The 12,608-nt window shown below is 39.4% G+C and overlaps 1 protein-coding gene across 1 annotated transcript; it reads left to right on the plus strand.

The window, feature by feature from the left end:
• The first annotated feature begins 500 nt into the window (after positions 1-500).
• Positions 501-11,275, plus strand: LOC143640418 (toll-like receptor 4). The gene is made up of 3 exons (XM_077108243.1): positions 501-727; positions 5,433-5,599; positions 8,955-11,275. Exons 1-3 carry the CDS (start codon positions 635-637, stop codon positions 11,215-11,217), a joined length of 2,523 nt encoding a protein of 840 aa, XP_076964358.1. The 5' UTR covers positions 501-634; the 3' UTR covers positions 11,218-11,275.
• Positions 11,276-12,608: the final 1,333 nt, after the last annotated feature.

Genomic DNA, 12,608 nt, shown 5'->3' on the forward strand with positions numbered 1-12,608 from the left:
CACACCACTTTATTTTGTAACTTTCATCAATATGAGCATTTGTTATTATTATTAAGCAACAGTACCAGTGGTGTCTTTTAAGGAAGAGGAGATCACAGACGTACCTGCTGATGTCTTGATCTTGGCTTTTTAGCCTCCAGAAGTATAAGAAAATTAATTTCTGTAGTTCAACCGACTTAACTACGTGGTAGATTGCTAGTATGAGCAGGAAGTTTCCACGACTAAAACAAAACTGGAAAACCCCTGCAATACTAGGTAGTTATGCCAAGTATTTGAACAATGTCTGTTTATTTTCCTAAGTTCACCAAGTCTGGAGGTCAGATGACTTTCTGGGATAAGAGCCAGCTTCCTCTTGCTGTTCCTGTAGCCTCAGGTCTGCAAGGCTTCTTCATTTGCTTCTAACTTCCCTTCCTTGGGGCAGGGGAGCTAAGTACTAGGAAAAACTGAAGCCCAGAATGCTAAGGTTGCCACTCTCACTTCCTCTCACCCATTACCGCTTTAAACACAGCAGTAGCCTCGGGGCACCGACCAGGAAGAGAAGACGCCAGTGCCACGGAGACTCTGCCCTGTGTGTCCTGCAGTGATAGCTCATCATGTTTTCACAGGGCCACTGCTGGTCTCAGAAAATGCCAGGATGATACCTCCCCGGAGCCTGGCTGGGACTCTGATCCCAGGCATGGCCTTTCTCTCCTGCCTGAGACCCGAGAGCTGGGAGCCCTGCGTGGAGGTACGTGGTTGGGGTCAGCTCATCTTCTGGTATCTTTCCTTTGCTACTAAAAACTGGTTTCCTGCCTGGAACGTCCTGCTGTGTGTTCTGGTTGGTTTATTTAGCAAAACACTGTTAAATTAACTAAAGACTTGAAAAGCTACAGGGACCAAGTGACTCCTGGTTAGCAGGGCACGAACAGGCTACCAATGGTGTCTTGTCCCATTTAGGACTTTTGAGTACTATAGGAACTTTAGGTTAGTAAGACTGCCTGAAACTCAACGTTTTGTGACCTCCTGGCTGTGTGACCTTGAAGAAGTTACTAAACTCTCTTGAGACTCAACTTGTAGTAATACTTCATTAAGAGTTTGGGGGCTGCTTTGGTCTCCTGCCTTTCTGCTGCTGGTTTGCACACTCAGCTTCAAGCAGTTGTTCTGTCCTTTTCAATCTCAGGAGGAAAGTGTTTTTGTTTGTGTTTTTTTTTTCTTTTCTTCTTAAGAGAAAGAATTCTTTTAAGTGGGTTTCAGATTTTTGCATACAGTTCATTCCAGAGAATGGAAAAAATGAAAGAGAGTGTGTGTGAGGGTGGGGAGGCATATGAAGAAATAAAGAGAGAAAAAGAGGGAATGATGTAATCTGTCAGCTATTGCAATGATTTCTTTCTTCATGAAATCCCTACCAATTGGTGAGTAATCTCTATTCATCCCCCTTTTCCCCTGTAAGGACTACATTGAGGATTTAGAAGCTCTCAGCTAAACTGAAAACCAAGAGAATGATTTAGGGTGAGGCTGGGTCAGAAGAGGAGCAGTGTATCCAGGTGGAGCCCTAAGTTTGAGAAAGTGGGAAAAGTGGTTTACTTTAATATGCAACAAAGACTAACTTGCTATCTCATGTCCTCCCTTGTCTCAATTTCCTGCCCACTGTTCACCCAGTATGGTCCTCTGGTGTACCTCCTGATGTTAGGTTAATGAGGATGGAGCCTACAATTAGGGTCCCCCTGGGATAAAAGCCCAACCACCCTATGTACCATATTCTGGCAGCCCCTAAAGCCTGACTCTCCCTTCTCATGTCCCAGTGAAAACTTAATGCCAGTCCTCCTCTCCCTTGGCCTCTACTCTTGGGTGGTGAATAGTCTCCTGATTTCTTATGCTCCTTTCTTTCATCCATTCTGCACACTTTTGTTTGTGGTTTATTATTACTGTTGTTCTGGAGGATTGGATATGACAAATTACTCTCCTCAAAACTCTTCAATAACCATCCATTGCTATTAGGGCAGTTTCTTACCTCCAAACCTTTGTATTCTTTTGTCTCCTGGAATCATTTTCCCTGAGATCCGTGCTGTCCAATGGCAAAATCATGCAAGTCATATATGGGTTTTAAAATTTTCTAGAAGCCAATGAAAAAAGCAAAAAAAAAAAAAAATAGTAAATTTCAGTTTGATGATATTTTAATTTAACCTAACATATTCAAAATATCTCTTCAAAATGTACCATAGACTTAACTATTAAAAGACTATCTTACATTCCTTCTTTAGTACAATAACTTTGAAATTTAATACACATCTCACATTTACCACACATTGCAATTTATACTGTCCACATTTCCCATTCCCCAGGGCTGCCATATTGGAACTGTATCTCTGTCACTTCTTGATTCATTAATTCATTCAGGCTTCAGCTTAAGTACTTCCTCCTCAGCATGATCTTTCCTGATGGCCCCATGGAGATGTCCACATTTCCTCTTTGTCTTTACTCCATTTTACACTGCCCTATTTTTCTTTTTCTAGAGCGCATCAGTATATATTTTCTGTTAATTTGCTCTTTGTCTTTCTCTTTGGAATGGAATTGGTTAGAAGGTAGAATCACTACTGATTTTATTTATTTATTTTATTTACTGCCAGTGCCTAGCACACAGTAGCTCCTCAGTTTATATGTGTTAAACGGTTGAAAGAATTGCTACAGAACAAAGTTTCAAGTCCTCCTGATCCAGCCATGGCTTCTTTATGGTCTAGGCCTCACCATGCCTGCCCCTTGTCAGCTAATCTCCACCCTTCCTTGCTCAACCTGTTCTGTCCTTATGAAATGTCCTTCTTGTCCTTTCACATATCCAAACCTTCCTAATTTTTCAAGATCCATTCTAGAAAGACTTCTCTGGGTCCAGAATTGATCTCACTTTCTCTGAACCAGAGCACATATTTCAGAGCCTTTTTCATGGCTCTGGAGACAGTGTTAATTTTACTCCTGTCTCAACAGTTCCTCTACACTGTGAGTTCATTAAAGTCTAGAACTATGCTATGTTTGTCTCTGCATTGCCCGCAGTTCTCAGCAGAAAATGCCTGTCCTTTGGTTGTTAAGCCAACCTTCATTCAATATTTTCCATTTTCTTTTTCAACAAATCCGTATGGAGCTTCAATCATTTGCCAGACGCCATTCTGAGATCTGGAGACCAAGGAGCAAGCAAAACCATCAAAGCTTACAGTCTAGCACAGAAAATGAACAACATTTAGTGAACAGTTGCACAGGAAAGATGATATTCACTGATGTTGCAAACTGGAAGCAAAATAAAAAAGGGTGAGGGGAGAATTCCTAGCCTAGTTCTCTGGTAGAGGGTATCTTCAAGGCTCTTGTGCTGGGTAAAATTTAGGCAGACATATGAAAAAGTGTTCATCATCATTAGAGAAATGCAAATCAAAACTAGACTAAGATTTCATCTTACTCCAGTCAGAATGGCAATCATTAAGGATACAGGAAACTGTAGATATGGGCAAGGATATGGTAAAAAAAAGGTCCAGTCATACATTGCTGGTGTGACTGCAAATTGGTACAACCACTATGGAAAGCAGTGTGGAGAGTCCTCAGACAACTCGGATTGGAACCACCATTTGATCCAGCTATCCCATTCCTCAGTTTATACCTAAAAAAACTTAAAATCAGCATCGTACAGTGATGCAGCCACATCAATGTTTATAGCAGCTCAATTCACAATATCTAAACTCTGGAAACAAACTAGGTGTCCTTCAATAGATGAATGGATAAAGAAAATGTGAGATATATATAAATATATATATATATATATATATATATATATATATATATATATATATATATATATATTTTACCAATGAAATATTACTCAGCTTTAAAGAAGAACAAAATTATGGCATTTGCCGGTAAATGCAAGGAGTTACAGAATATTATGCTAATAAAACAAACCAATCACAAAAAAACAAAGGCTAAATGTTTTCTCTAATTTGCAGATGCTAATTCACAATCAGGGGTCACACTAGAGAAGAACAGAGTTACCTTAGATTAGGTACAGGAAAATGAAGGGAGGGGAGGGAAGAGGATGTGGGGATAGGAATGATAATAGAATGAAACAGACATTTTTACTTTATATATATATGTGACTGCATGACCAATATGACTCTATAAATATACACTCAGAAAAATGAGAAATTATATTCATATATATATACATATGTGTATATGTATACATATATATATCAAAGTGCATAAAAAATTTAAGCAGACATGAATGAAGTGAGGCTCTGCTTGTATAAATTCTGTCACTGTACACACATCATTTCATCTGTTTCAATTTCTGTTTTTTTCATCTTTAAAAGTTTGCTTAGATGATCGAGTTCAAGTATATAACATATAAGGAGAATGGTGACTTACAGTAAAGGAATAATGATAACTAATAATAATTAATGCTAATGTTTATTGATCAATTACATTGTAGTAGGCTTTTAGAAAAGCTCTCTAAATACTTTATCTTATTTAATCCTTTGAACAGATTCTACTGGTTTTAAAAACAGAACACCAGAGCTGGCTGGCTTAAGCAGAGAATTTTGCTGGAGAAAATCAGAGAATTCTGAAATTAGATGGGTGGTTAGAGAATAAGACTTACAAGAATGTGGAAAAGTAGAATAGAAACCAGCTCAAGAATCAAAATTGGAAAAAGCACCTGACCTTATTTAATAGACTCATCCCCCCCCCTTATTTCTGCATCATTTTGCTAACTATCAAAGAACCAACGGAGAGAATACCATTGTCAAAAACCTGGTGATAGAGCATCTCTGCACATCTTTTTTTTTTTTTGTGGTACAGGGGATTAAACTCACTGAACCACATTATCAGCCCTATTTTGCATTTTATTTAGAGACAGGGTCTCACTGAATTGCTTAGTGCCTGGCTTTTGCTGAGGTTGGCTTTGAACTTGGATCCTCCTGCCTCAGCTTCCTGAGCCACTGGGATTATAGGCATGCACTATCAAGCCTGGCTTCATCTAGACATCTTGATTGGCAGTATCCTTACAGCTGTACACAATGGAGGTCATAGTTAGAATGATACAAGGTATTTTAATACCTGAATTTTAAATATGATAAGTGAGATTTACCATTTTTTTAAAAAACCTCACCTCAAATCACATGGTAGAGTGGTATGAAACCTAGAGCTTTTGGACCTCAGAGCCCTTGTCCACTGATTACACTGCTTCTCACTTAAAGCTGTCACTGTTGAAAAAGAGGCTAGAACACTGAGTACATAGGAGGAACTCTTCATGACCTAGAGGAAGACATAAGTATGAAACGAGTGGATAAATGAATGAGTGTGAGTGAATGAATGGATAGATGAATAGAAGAAATCTGTCTGAATCTTCTGCTTGTAGGATAGGGCAGTTTGGAGTGCATTTAGTAAGACACTGCATCTAATGTGTGATCTTGCAGGTGGAGCCTAATGTTACGTACCAATGCATGGAGCTGAATCTCTCCAAAACCCCCAACAGCATCCCTTCCTCAGTCAAGAATCTGGACCTGAGTTTCAACCCCTTGAAGAGCATAGAAAGTCACAGCTTCTCCAGTTTCCCAGAACTGGAGGTGCTGGATTTATCCAGGTAATGAATAAGATATTCCATACTGTTGAAGTTGAGGTGATCACTTCAGTCTTGAACCAGGAAGCCTGGTTGGTGAAGTCTTGCCTTTATTCACTTATTCATTCTTTCAACAGGTGTTTCACTGTGGAAGCTTGGACAAGCCACCTCCATTTTCCAGGTCTCTGTTTCCTCATCTGTGAAATGGGCACTTTTATGAAACCATTTTTCCACCTTGTTGTTGTTTTATATATTCTTTTAAGATATACACAGGGGAGTAGAGTGTATTTTGACACATTATACATACATGGAGTATAACTCATTCTAATTATGATCCTATTCTTGCATGATGTGGAGTTTCACTGGTCATGTATTTATATATGAATGTAGGAGAAGGACAGTTAGTTCTACCTTCATATTTTTTTTTCTAAGTCAGGAGAGAAAATAACTCAAACTCTTTCATCGGCACTTTTATTTTGACCTACCCTCCTATGTCCTACCTCCTGCTAGGAAACAACTGTTGGTCGATATATAACATACAGCCCATTAGTAAATAGAGCACATCCCTCTTAAAAGAACGAATCTGTTGATGTTCTAGTCAAGTTGCTGAGTGTTTAATAGACATTGAATAAATTCTAATTCTGACTCTTTTTGATTTTGAAACTGAGATAAGGATAATGAACTATGACAACAGGTAATAAATTAAATGCAAATATGGGTAGCAAATGGAGTTGCTCAGAACAGGGGCTTCTCTGTGGTGGGCAGTCAAGAGACATTTTATGAACCGAATGGGATTCAGATAATTTCAGAGATATTGAAAGTAGGGTGCAGGGTGGGGGATTAGCAAGAAACAAGTAACTCAGGAGAAAGATGTGAAGGACAAACAAAAACATTTTCTGTAAATGGAGAAATGGTGACCAAGATTTCCTTCTCTGAAGCACAAAAGTATACCATTTTGGGGGGAAAAGTGAAGTTGTTATTCTTTTTTTTTTTTTTTTTTTATACCAGGTAATTGGTTTTTGGAAGCGTTCTCATCATCAGGGAACTCATTCACAATTTGAAATTGATAAAGTACTATATTCTCTATGATCTGTATAAAAACAAAAATTTTATGTTTAAATTATTATCTAAGTTCCTGAGAAAGACTGAGGTCATGAAATGAGAAATCCCCTTCCAGGAAGATACTTCCATAGAAAAGAGAGAAACTCGTTGTGGTTTTATCCTCTCACTTAGGCATTGGGAGAGCCAGACAGAGGAGGAATGGAGTATTTTAAAGACAGTGGCATAGAGAGTAGAGCCCTCATGGGTGTAGGAAGACCTGGGTCATGTCATCCTCCACATATACAACCATGTGACCTGAGGCATGTCACTTCATCATTCTGACTTTCAGCTTTCATGTTCATTAAATGGAAATGCTGAAGCTTACCCTTCAGGGCTACCTGTAGTAATGAGTATCAGCATGCTGTTTTAAAGCCTTATAGTGTATTTTTAAAGTATAAGATATCATCATCACATCATCTCATTAGATACTACCTTTTGGTTTTCCAAATGAGAATTTTGTTTGGAAGTAGACCTACCAAGCTCCTCCTTTTTTTGAAAACAAGAAGTAGTTTTTCATCAAAAAATGTCCCATGTGATTCATCTTTGATCCAACACACACCCAAGGAACTTTCCTCAGAAGACTTAGACATGTGCTTAGAAAGGGGCCAGCTTCCTCTCTGGTCAGCCTTTTGGAAATTCTGAATGGACAGAAGGACAGACAATAGAAAACAGGTGTCATTGCTTGTTTATACAATGCTTACATCTAGTAAATCAAATTATCTTCTAACAAAATATACATGTATTTCCTTCTTTTATAGATGAGGGAACTGAGGTTTGAAGGGTTTATGTGACTTACTTGCATTCACATGGCTTGTTTCAACATAACAGAAATTCAGGTTCACATCACTTCCTTCCAAGTGTTCTTTCCCTCTAAACATTACCTGTGCAAAGCAGTGAGCCATGTGGAGTGAGATAGGGACCTTTCACTCTTGCCTGATATATACATCACCATATACATAAGACTATGAATCACGAAATCATACAACTGCAAGAAGAAACATGGGAAATAATCAAGTTTAGATGCCTCAATTAGAAGTGCGATTAGTTCTCAAGCTCCTGCAGTCAAGGAGGGCAACAGGGGCACCAAAATTCCACTGTCTTGACTTCTCTTCCTGGTTCTTTTGACCACTCTCTATGCATTTACCAGTAAATAACAAAAGTTGGGACTAAAATGTTTTTATGACTTACGAACCACCTGAGGGCATAGGGCAGGTGGGGACACTGTAAATGTAACTCAGGAGAGGACTTGCCTATTAGCTGTGACTGGCAGACACCTACATGGCTAGCAGGGGTGGCTCACATGCTTTCTGGTTTGGGGCTGCACGGAAGCTCTGGCTCTGGGATATCTGGATGAAGATTCTAGGTAGCATGGCTTCCATCTCTTTCAGGATGAAATTCAAAATGTTTTACCTGACTCATAAGCTCCTGCCTTATCTGGAAACCCCCCTTTCTTCACAACTCCATTTTACTTTACCTTCTCTGCATTGCAGCTACAGACTATTTTTCATAGACCTTCTATGTATCAAATCTTGGGATTTTTGAATCTGCTGAGCACATCACCATATTTTTTCCTATTAACTCTTATTCAGCAGTCAAATTTCAGTTTACATATTCTTAGAAAAGCCTGCTTTGATTCCTCTAGTCTAGGTCAGTTCCTTGATGTGGGTTCTCCTTTCCTTCCACAAAACCACCCCAAACTCCTGTTATTAATATTCACCTGGGATGATGGAAACTTTCAAATATCTTGCTGTCATATGTGCAGAACTTTTCATAAACATTAAAGATACCATGACACTTGGGTGTGATTATTTATAATTTTGAAATTGACATTCACCATTCATTTATCATGACTAACAACTAAAAACTACTCCTATCCTCTCTACCAATCAAATGTATAATTACAATCATGTGCAGCAAGAAATGGCCAAACCTGATCTAAGGTGATTATGACATACTCTAACAAGTGCACCATCTTCATGTGCCTCAATTATTGATCTTTCATTGATTTTCTTCTGAAGGATTTGCTGTCTCTTCTCAGCATGTGTGCTTAGAGTAATAATAAGGGCTCACAATTGTAGTCAATGTGAAAATACTGAATCTGTGGACCTTCTTGGGTGCTTGTACCATCGTGATGGGCCCTGCTTCATGCCTGTGCCTCTGCCAAATCATACGATGTCCATCACATCTGGAGGAAGCACTGGGTGACTGAGATTGTTATTCTATTTTTAATTTGAATTCAGCAGAAATATTACATAAACTGTCTCTTTTCCCTGTGTAGGTGTGAAATTCAGACTATTGAAGATGATGCATCTGAGGGCTTATACAACCTTTCTACCTTGATATTGACAGGAAATCCTATCCAGAATTTAGGTGCAGGAGCCTTTCATGGACTATCAAGTTTAAGGACACTGGTGGCTGTGGAGACAAAATTGGCCTCTCTAGGAAATTTCCCTATTGAACATCTCACAAACTTGGAGAAGCTTAATGTGGCTCACAATCTTATTCATTCCTTCAAGTTACCTGAATATTTTTCTAACCTGCCAAACCTGAAGCACTTGGACCTCTCCAGTAACAAGATTCAAAATATTTTCAATATGGACTTGGAGGCTCTACACAAAATGCCCTTACTCAATCTCTCTTTAGACCTGTCTCTGAACCCAATAGATTTCATCCAACCCGGTGCCTTTAAAAAAATTAGGCTCCATGAACTGATTTTGAGAAGCAATTTTCATAGTAAAAATGTAATGAAAACATGTATTCAAGGTCTGGCTGGTTTAGAAGTTCATCGCTTGGTTCTGGGAGAATTTAAAAATGAAAGAAATGTGGAAATGGTTGATAAATCTGTCCTGGAAGAACTATGCAATTTGACCATTGAGGAATTCCGGTTAGCATATATAGATAATTTGGCAAGAGATGTTACTGACTTACTGAGTTGTTTGGCAAATGTTTCTGCAATGTCTCTGGTAAGCCTGATTTTGAATAGGGTAGAAGAAATTTCTACAGGCTTCAACTGGCAATCTTTAGAACTGGTAAAGTGTCAATTTAAACAATTTCCTAAGATAGTGCTCCCATCTCTCAAAAGATTTACTTGCATTGCCAACAAAGATTTAGACAATTTTGGAGAACTTGAAGCGCCAAGACTTGAGCATCTAGATCTCAGTAGAAACAACATGAGCTTTAAGAGTTGCTGTTCTCATTATCACTTTGGAACAACCAGTCTGAAGTACTTAGATCTGAGCTTCAATGGGGTTATTACAATGACTGTAAACTTCATGGGTTTAGAACAACTAGAATATCTGCATTTTCAGTATTCCACTTTGAAAAAGATCAACGAGTTTTCGGTATTCTTGTCGCTCAGCAAACTCCACTACCTTGATATTTCTTACACTAAAATCCAGGTGGCCTTCCATGGCATCTTCAATGGCTTGGTCAGTCTCCAGATCTTAAAAATGGCCGGCAATTCTTTTGAGGACAACCTCCTTCCAGATATCTTCACAATCATGAGAAACTTGACTTACCTGGATCTTTCCAAATGTCAACTGGAACGGGTGTCTGAGAAAGCCTTTGACACTCTCCCTGAACTTAAGTTCCTAAATATGAGTCACAACAACCTGTTTTTGTTGGATGAACTTGCTTATAAACCTCTCTACTCCCTCGAGGTTCTGGACTGCAGTTTTAATAGCATAAAATCTTCCAGAGGGCAAGAACTACAGCATTTTCCAAGTAATCTAACCATAAATCTTACTCAGAACGTACTTGCTTGTACTTGTGAACACCAGCATTTCCTGCAGTGGATAAAGGACCAGAGGAGATCCTTGGTGGAGGTTGAAAAACTGGTGTGTGCAACTCCTTCAGATCTACAGGGCATGCCTGCGCTGAGTTTTAAGAATGACACCTGTCAAATAAAGAAGGCCATTATCAGCGTGTCTGTATTGAGTGTGCTGGTGGTATCTGTGATAGTGTTTCTGGTCTACAAGTTCTATTTTCACTTGATGCTTTTTGCTGGTTGCAAAAAGTATGGCAGAGGCGAAAGCACCTATGATGCTTTTGTGATCTACTCAAGCCAGGATGAGGATTGGGTGAGGAATGAATTGGTAAAGAATTTAGAAGAAGGGGTACCCCCCTTTCAGCTCTGCCTCCACTACAGAGACTTTATTCCTGGTGTGGCTATTGCAGCCAACATCATCCAGGAAGGTTTCCATAAAAGCCGGAAGGTCATAGTGGTGGTCTCTCAGCACTTCATCCAGAGCCGCTGGTGTATCTTTGAATATGAGATTGCTCAGACCTGGCAGTTCCTGAGCAGCCATGCTGGCATCATTTTCATCATCCTGCAGAAGGTGGAGAAGTCCCTGCTCCGGCAACAGGTGGAGTTGTACCGCCTACTCAGCAGGAACACTTACCTGGAATGGGAGGACAGCGTCCTGGGGTGCCACATCTTCTGGAGAAGACTCAGAAAAGCCCTGATGGATGGAAAGCTATGGAGTCCAGAAGCAACAGCAGAGGCAGGAAACAACCAGCAGGAAGCCACAACATGTATATGAGTAGGAAAAACAAAACAAAACCCTGAAGCATGACTTGCCTAGTGGGATCAAACCCTTGTGAACAGACACACATTAAATGTTACAACCTGTCAGTCATTTGTCTATGGGCAAGTGAATCGGTGGTGCATGAGATACATAGGACTGCTAATTGCATGGAGCTCACAGTGCAGAGGAAATCAATACTGTGCTAAAATTCAGAAATTCCAGGTGTGTATTTCAACCAATTCAACCGGATTCATGTCTGGGAAATTTGATTCAACTACTTCCCCATCAAAATTAAATAACAACTGAAAGACTGGATCCCAGTGGGAACAGATAGGAATGATGTTCTTCTCCTGCTCCTTTTGAGTGGAAGCCAATTCATACATGATGCTTAACTATCTTGAAAGAGTTTTGGTAGTTTCAAGGGAAATGGATATTTGCTTACTTTTCCCTTTTTTTTGGTACCAGGGGTTGAACTCAGGGAATCTTGGCCACTGAACCATATCCCCAGCCCTATTTTGTATTTTATTTAGAGACAGGGTCTCACTGAGTCACTTAGAGCCTCACTTTTGCTGAGGCTGGCTTTGAACTTGGGATCCTCCCACCTCAGCTTCTCAAGCTGCTGGGATTACATGTGTGCGCCATGGTGTTTGGCTTCCCTTTTCTTTTGAACATAACTTACACTCTACTTGATGACTCAGATTGATCCTGATTCAGGATTCCCCTTCCATTTTATGTCACTTTCCTTAGTCTTGCAACTAATTCCTAAGGAAGGCTGATTAATATACACTCATCAACATCCTGGTCATTCCTTAGCATGCACTATTTATTAAGTTAGAATTCCTGATATATTTTAATTTTTTTTAAAAATCCAGTCCTCATTTTTCATGTCTTGTCTATAAACCTACACCATAAATAAGAATGTTAGAGACGTGCTGGAATTATCCATATTTAACCACTATTTTTAGAGCAAGTATGTAAAATACACTCTGTCACTTTGGCACTGAATGTCATTCTTAAGTTATTACCACTAAGTTATGGCTGTCATAGAGGCAGCATTGAAATAATTTGACCAAAAGGGATATTTTGTTAATAGGGGGAGAAAAGTCCGACTTGTTTGACTCACAAAGAGCAATTAGAGTTAGATGTCGAAAGAAGTGGGATGACCTCAGTAGGTCACCTGTTCTTGGTGATTCTAAAAGCATGTCCAATACAACTGGAGTGACTCAATGAAATGGGTTGCAGCCCAAGTTTCTTCTTTGGATGAATGTAGCTTGATAGAATGTAACATACCATCAGGGAGAAGGAGGCTGGAATTCTCTCCCCTGCACTATCCCCTGGCCAGAACTGCTTGTGAAATGATTCAAGGTAGGGACTGCACATTGTTGCTTCCTGTGGAGTGTCACTTC

Source organism: Callospermophilus lateralis, unplaced genomic scaffold, assembly GCF_048772815.1.
Source record: "Callospermophilus lateralis isolate mCalLat2 unplaced genomic scaffold, mCalLat2.hap1 Scaffold_237, whole genome shotgun sequence".
NCBI classification, from domain to species: domain Eukaryota; kingdom Metazoa; phylum Chordata; class Mammalia; order Rodentia; family Sciuridae; genus Callospermophilus; species Callospermophilus lateralis.

What these genes read in the sequence shown, in the direction of transcription:
- LOC143640418 (XM_077108243.1), top strand. Translation starts at nt 635, where the DNA reads ATGATACCTCCCCGGAGCCTGGCTGGGACTCTGATCCCAGGCATGGCC. An exon ending in GCTGGGAGCCCTGCGTGGAG is followed by an intron (nt 728 to 5,432) that starts GTACGTGGTTGG and finishes GTGATCTTGCAG; the next exon opens with GTGGAGCCTAATGTTACGTA. An exon ending in GAGGTGCTGGATTTATCCAG is followed by an intron (nt 5,600 to 8,954) that starts GTAATGAATAAG and finishes TTCCCTGTGTAG; the next exon opens with GTGTGAAATTCAGACTATTG.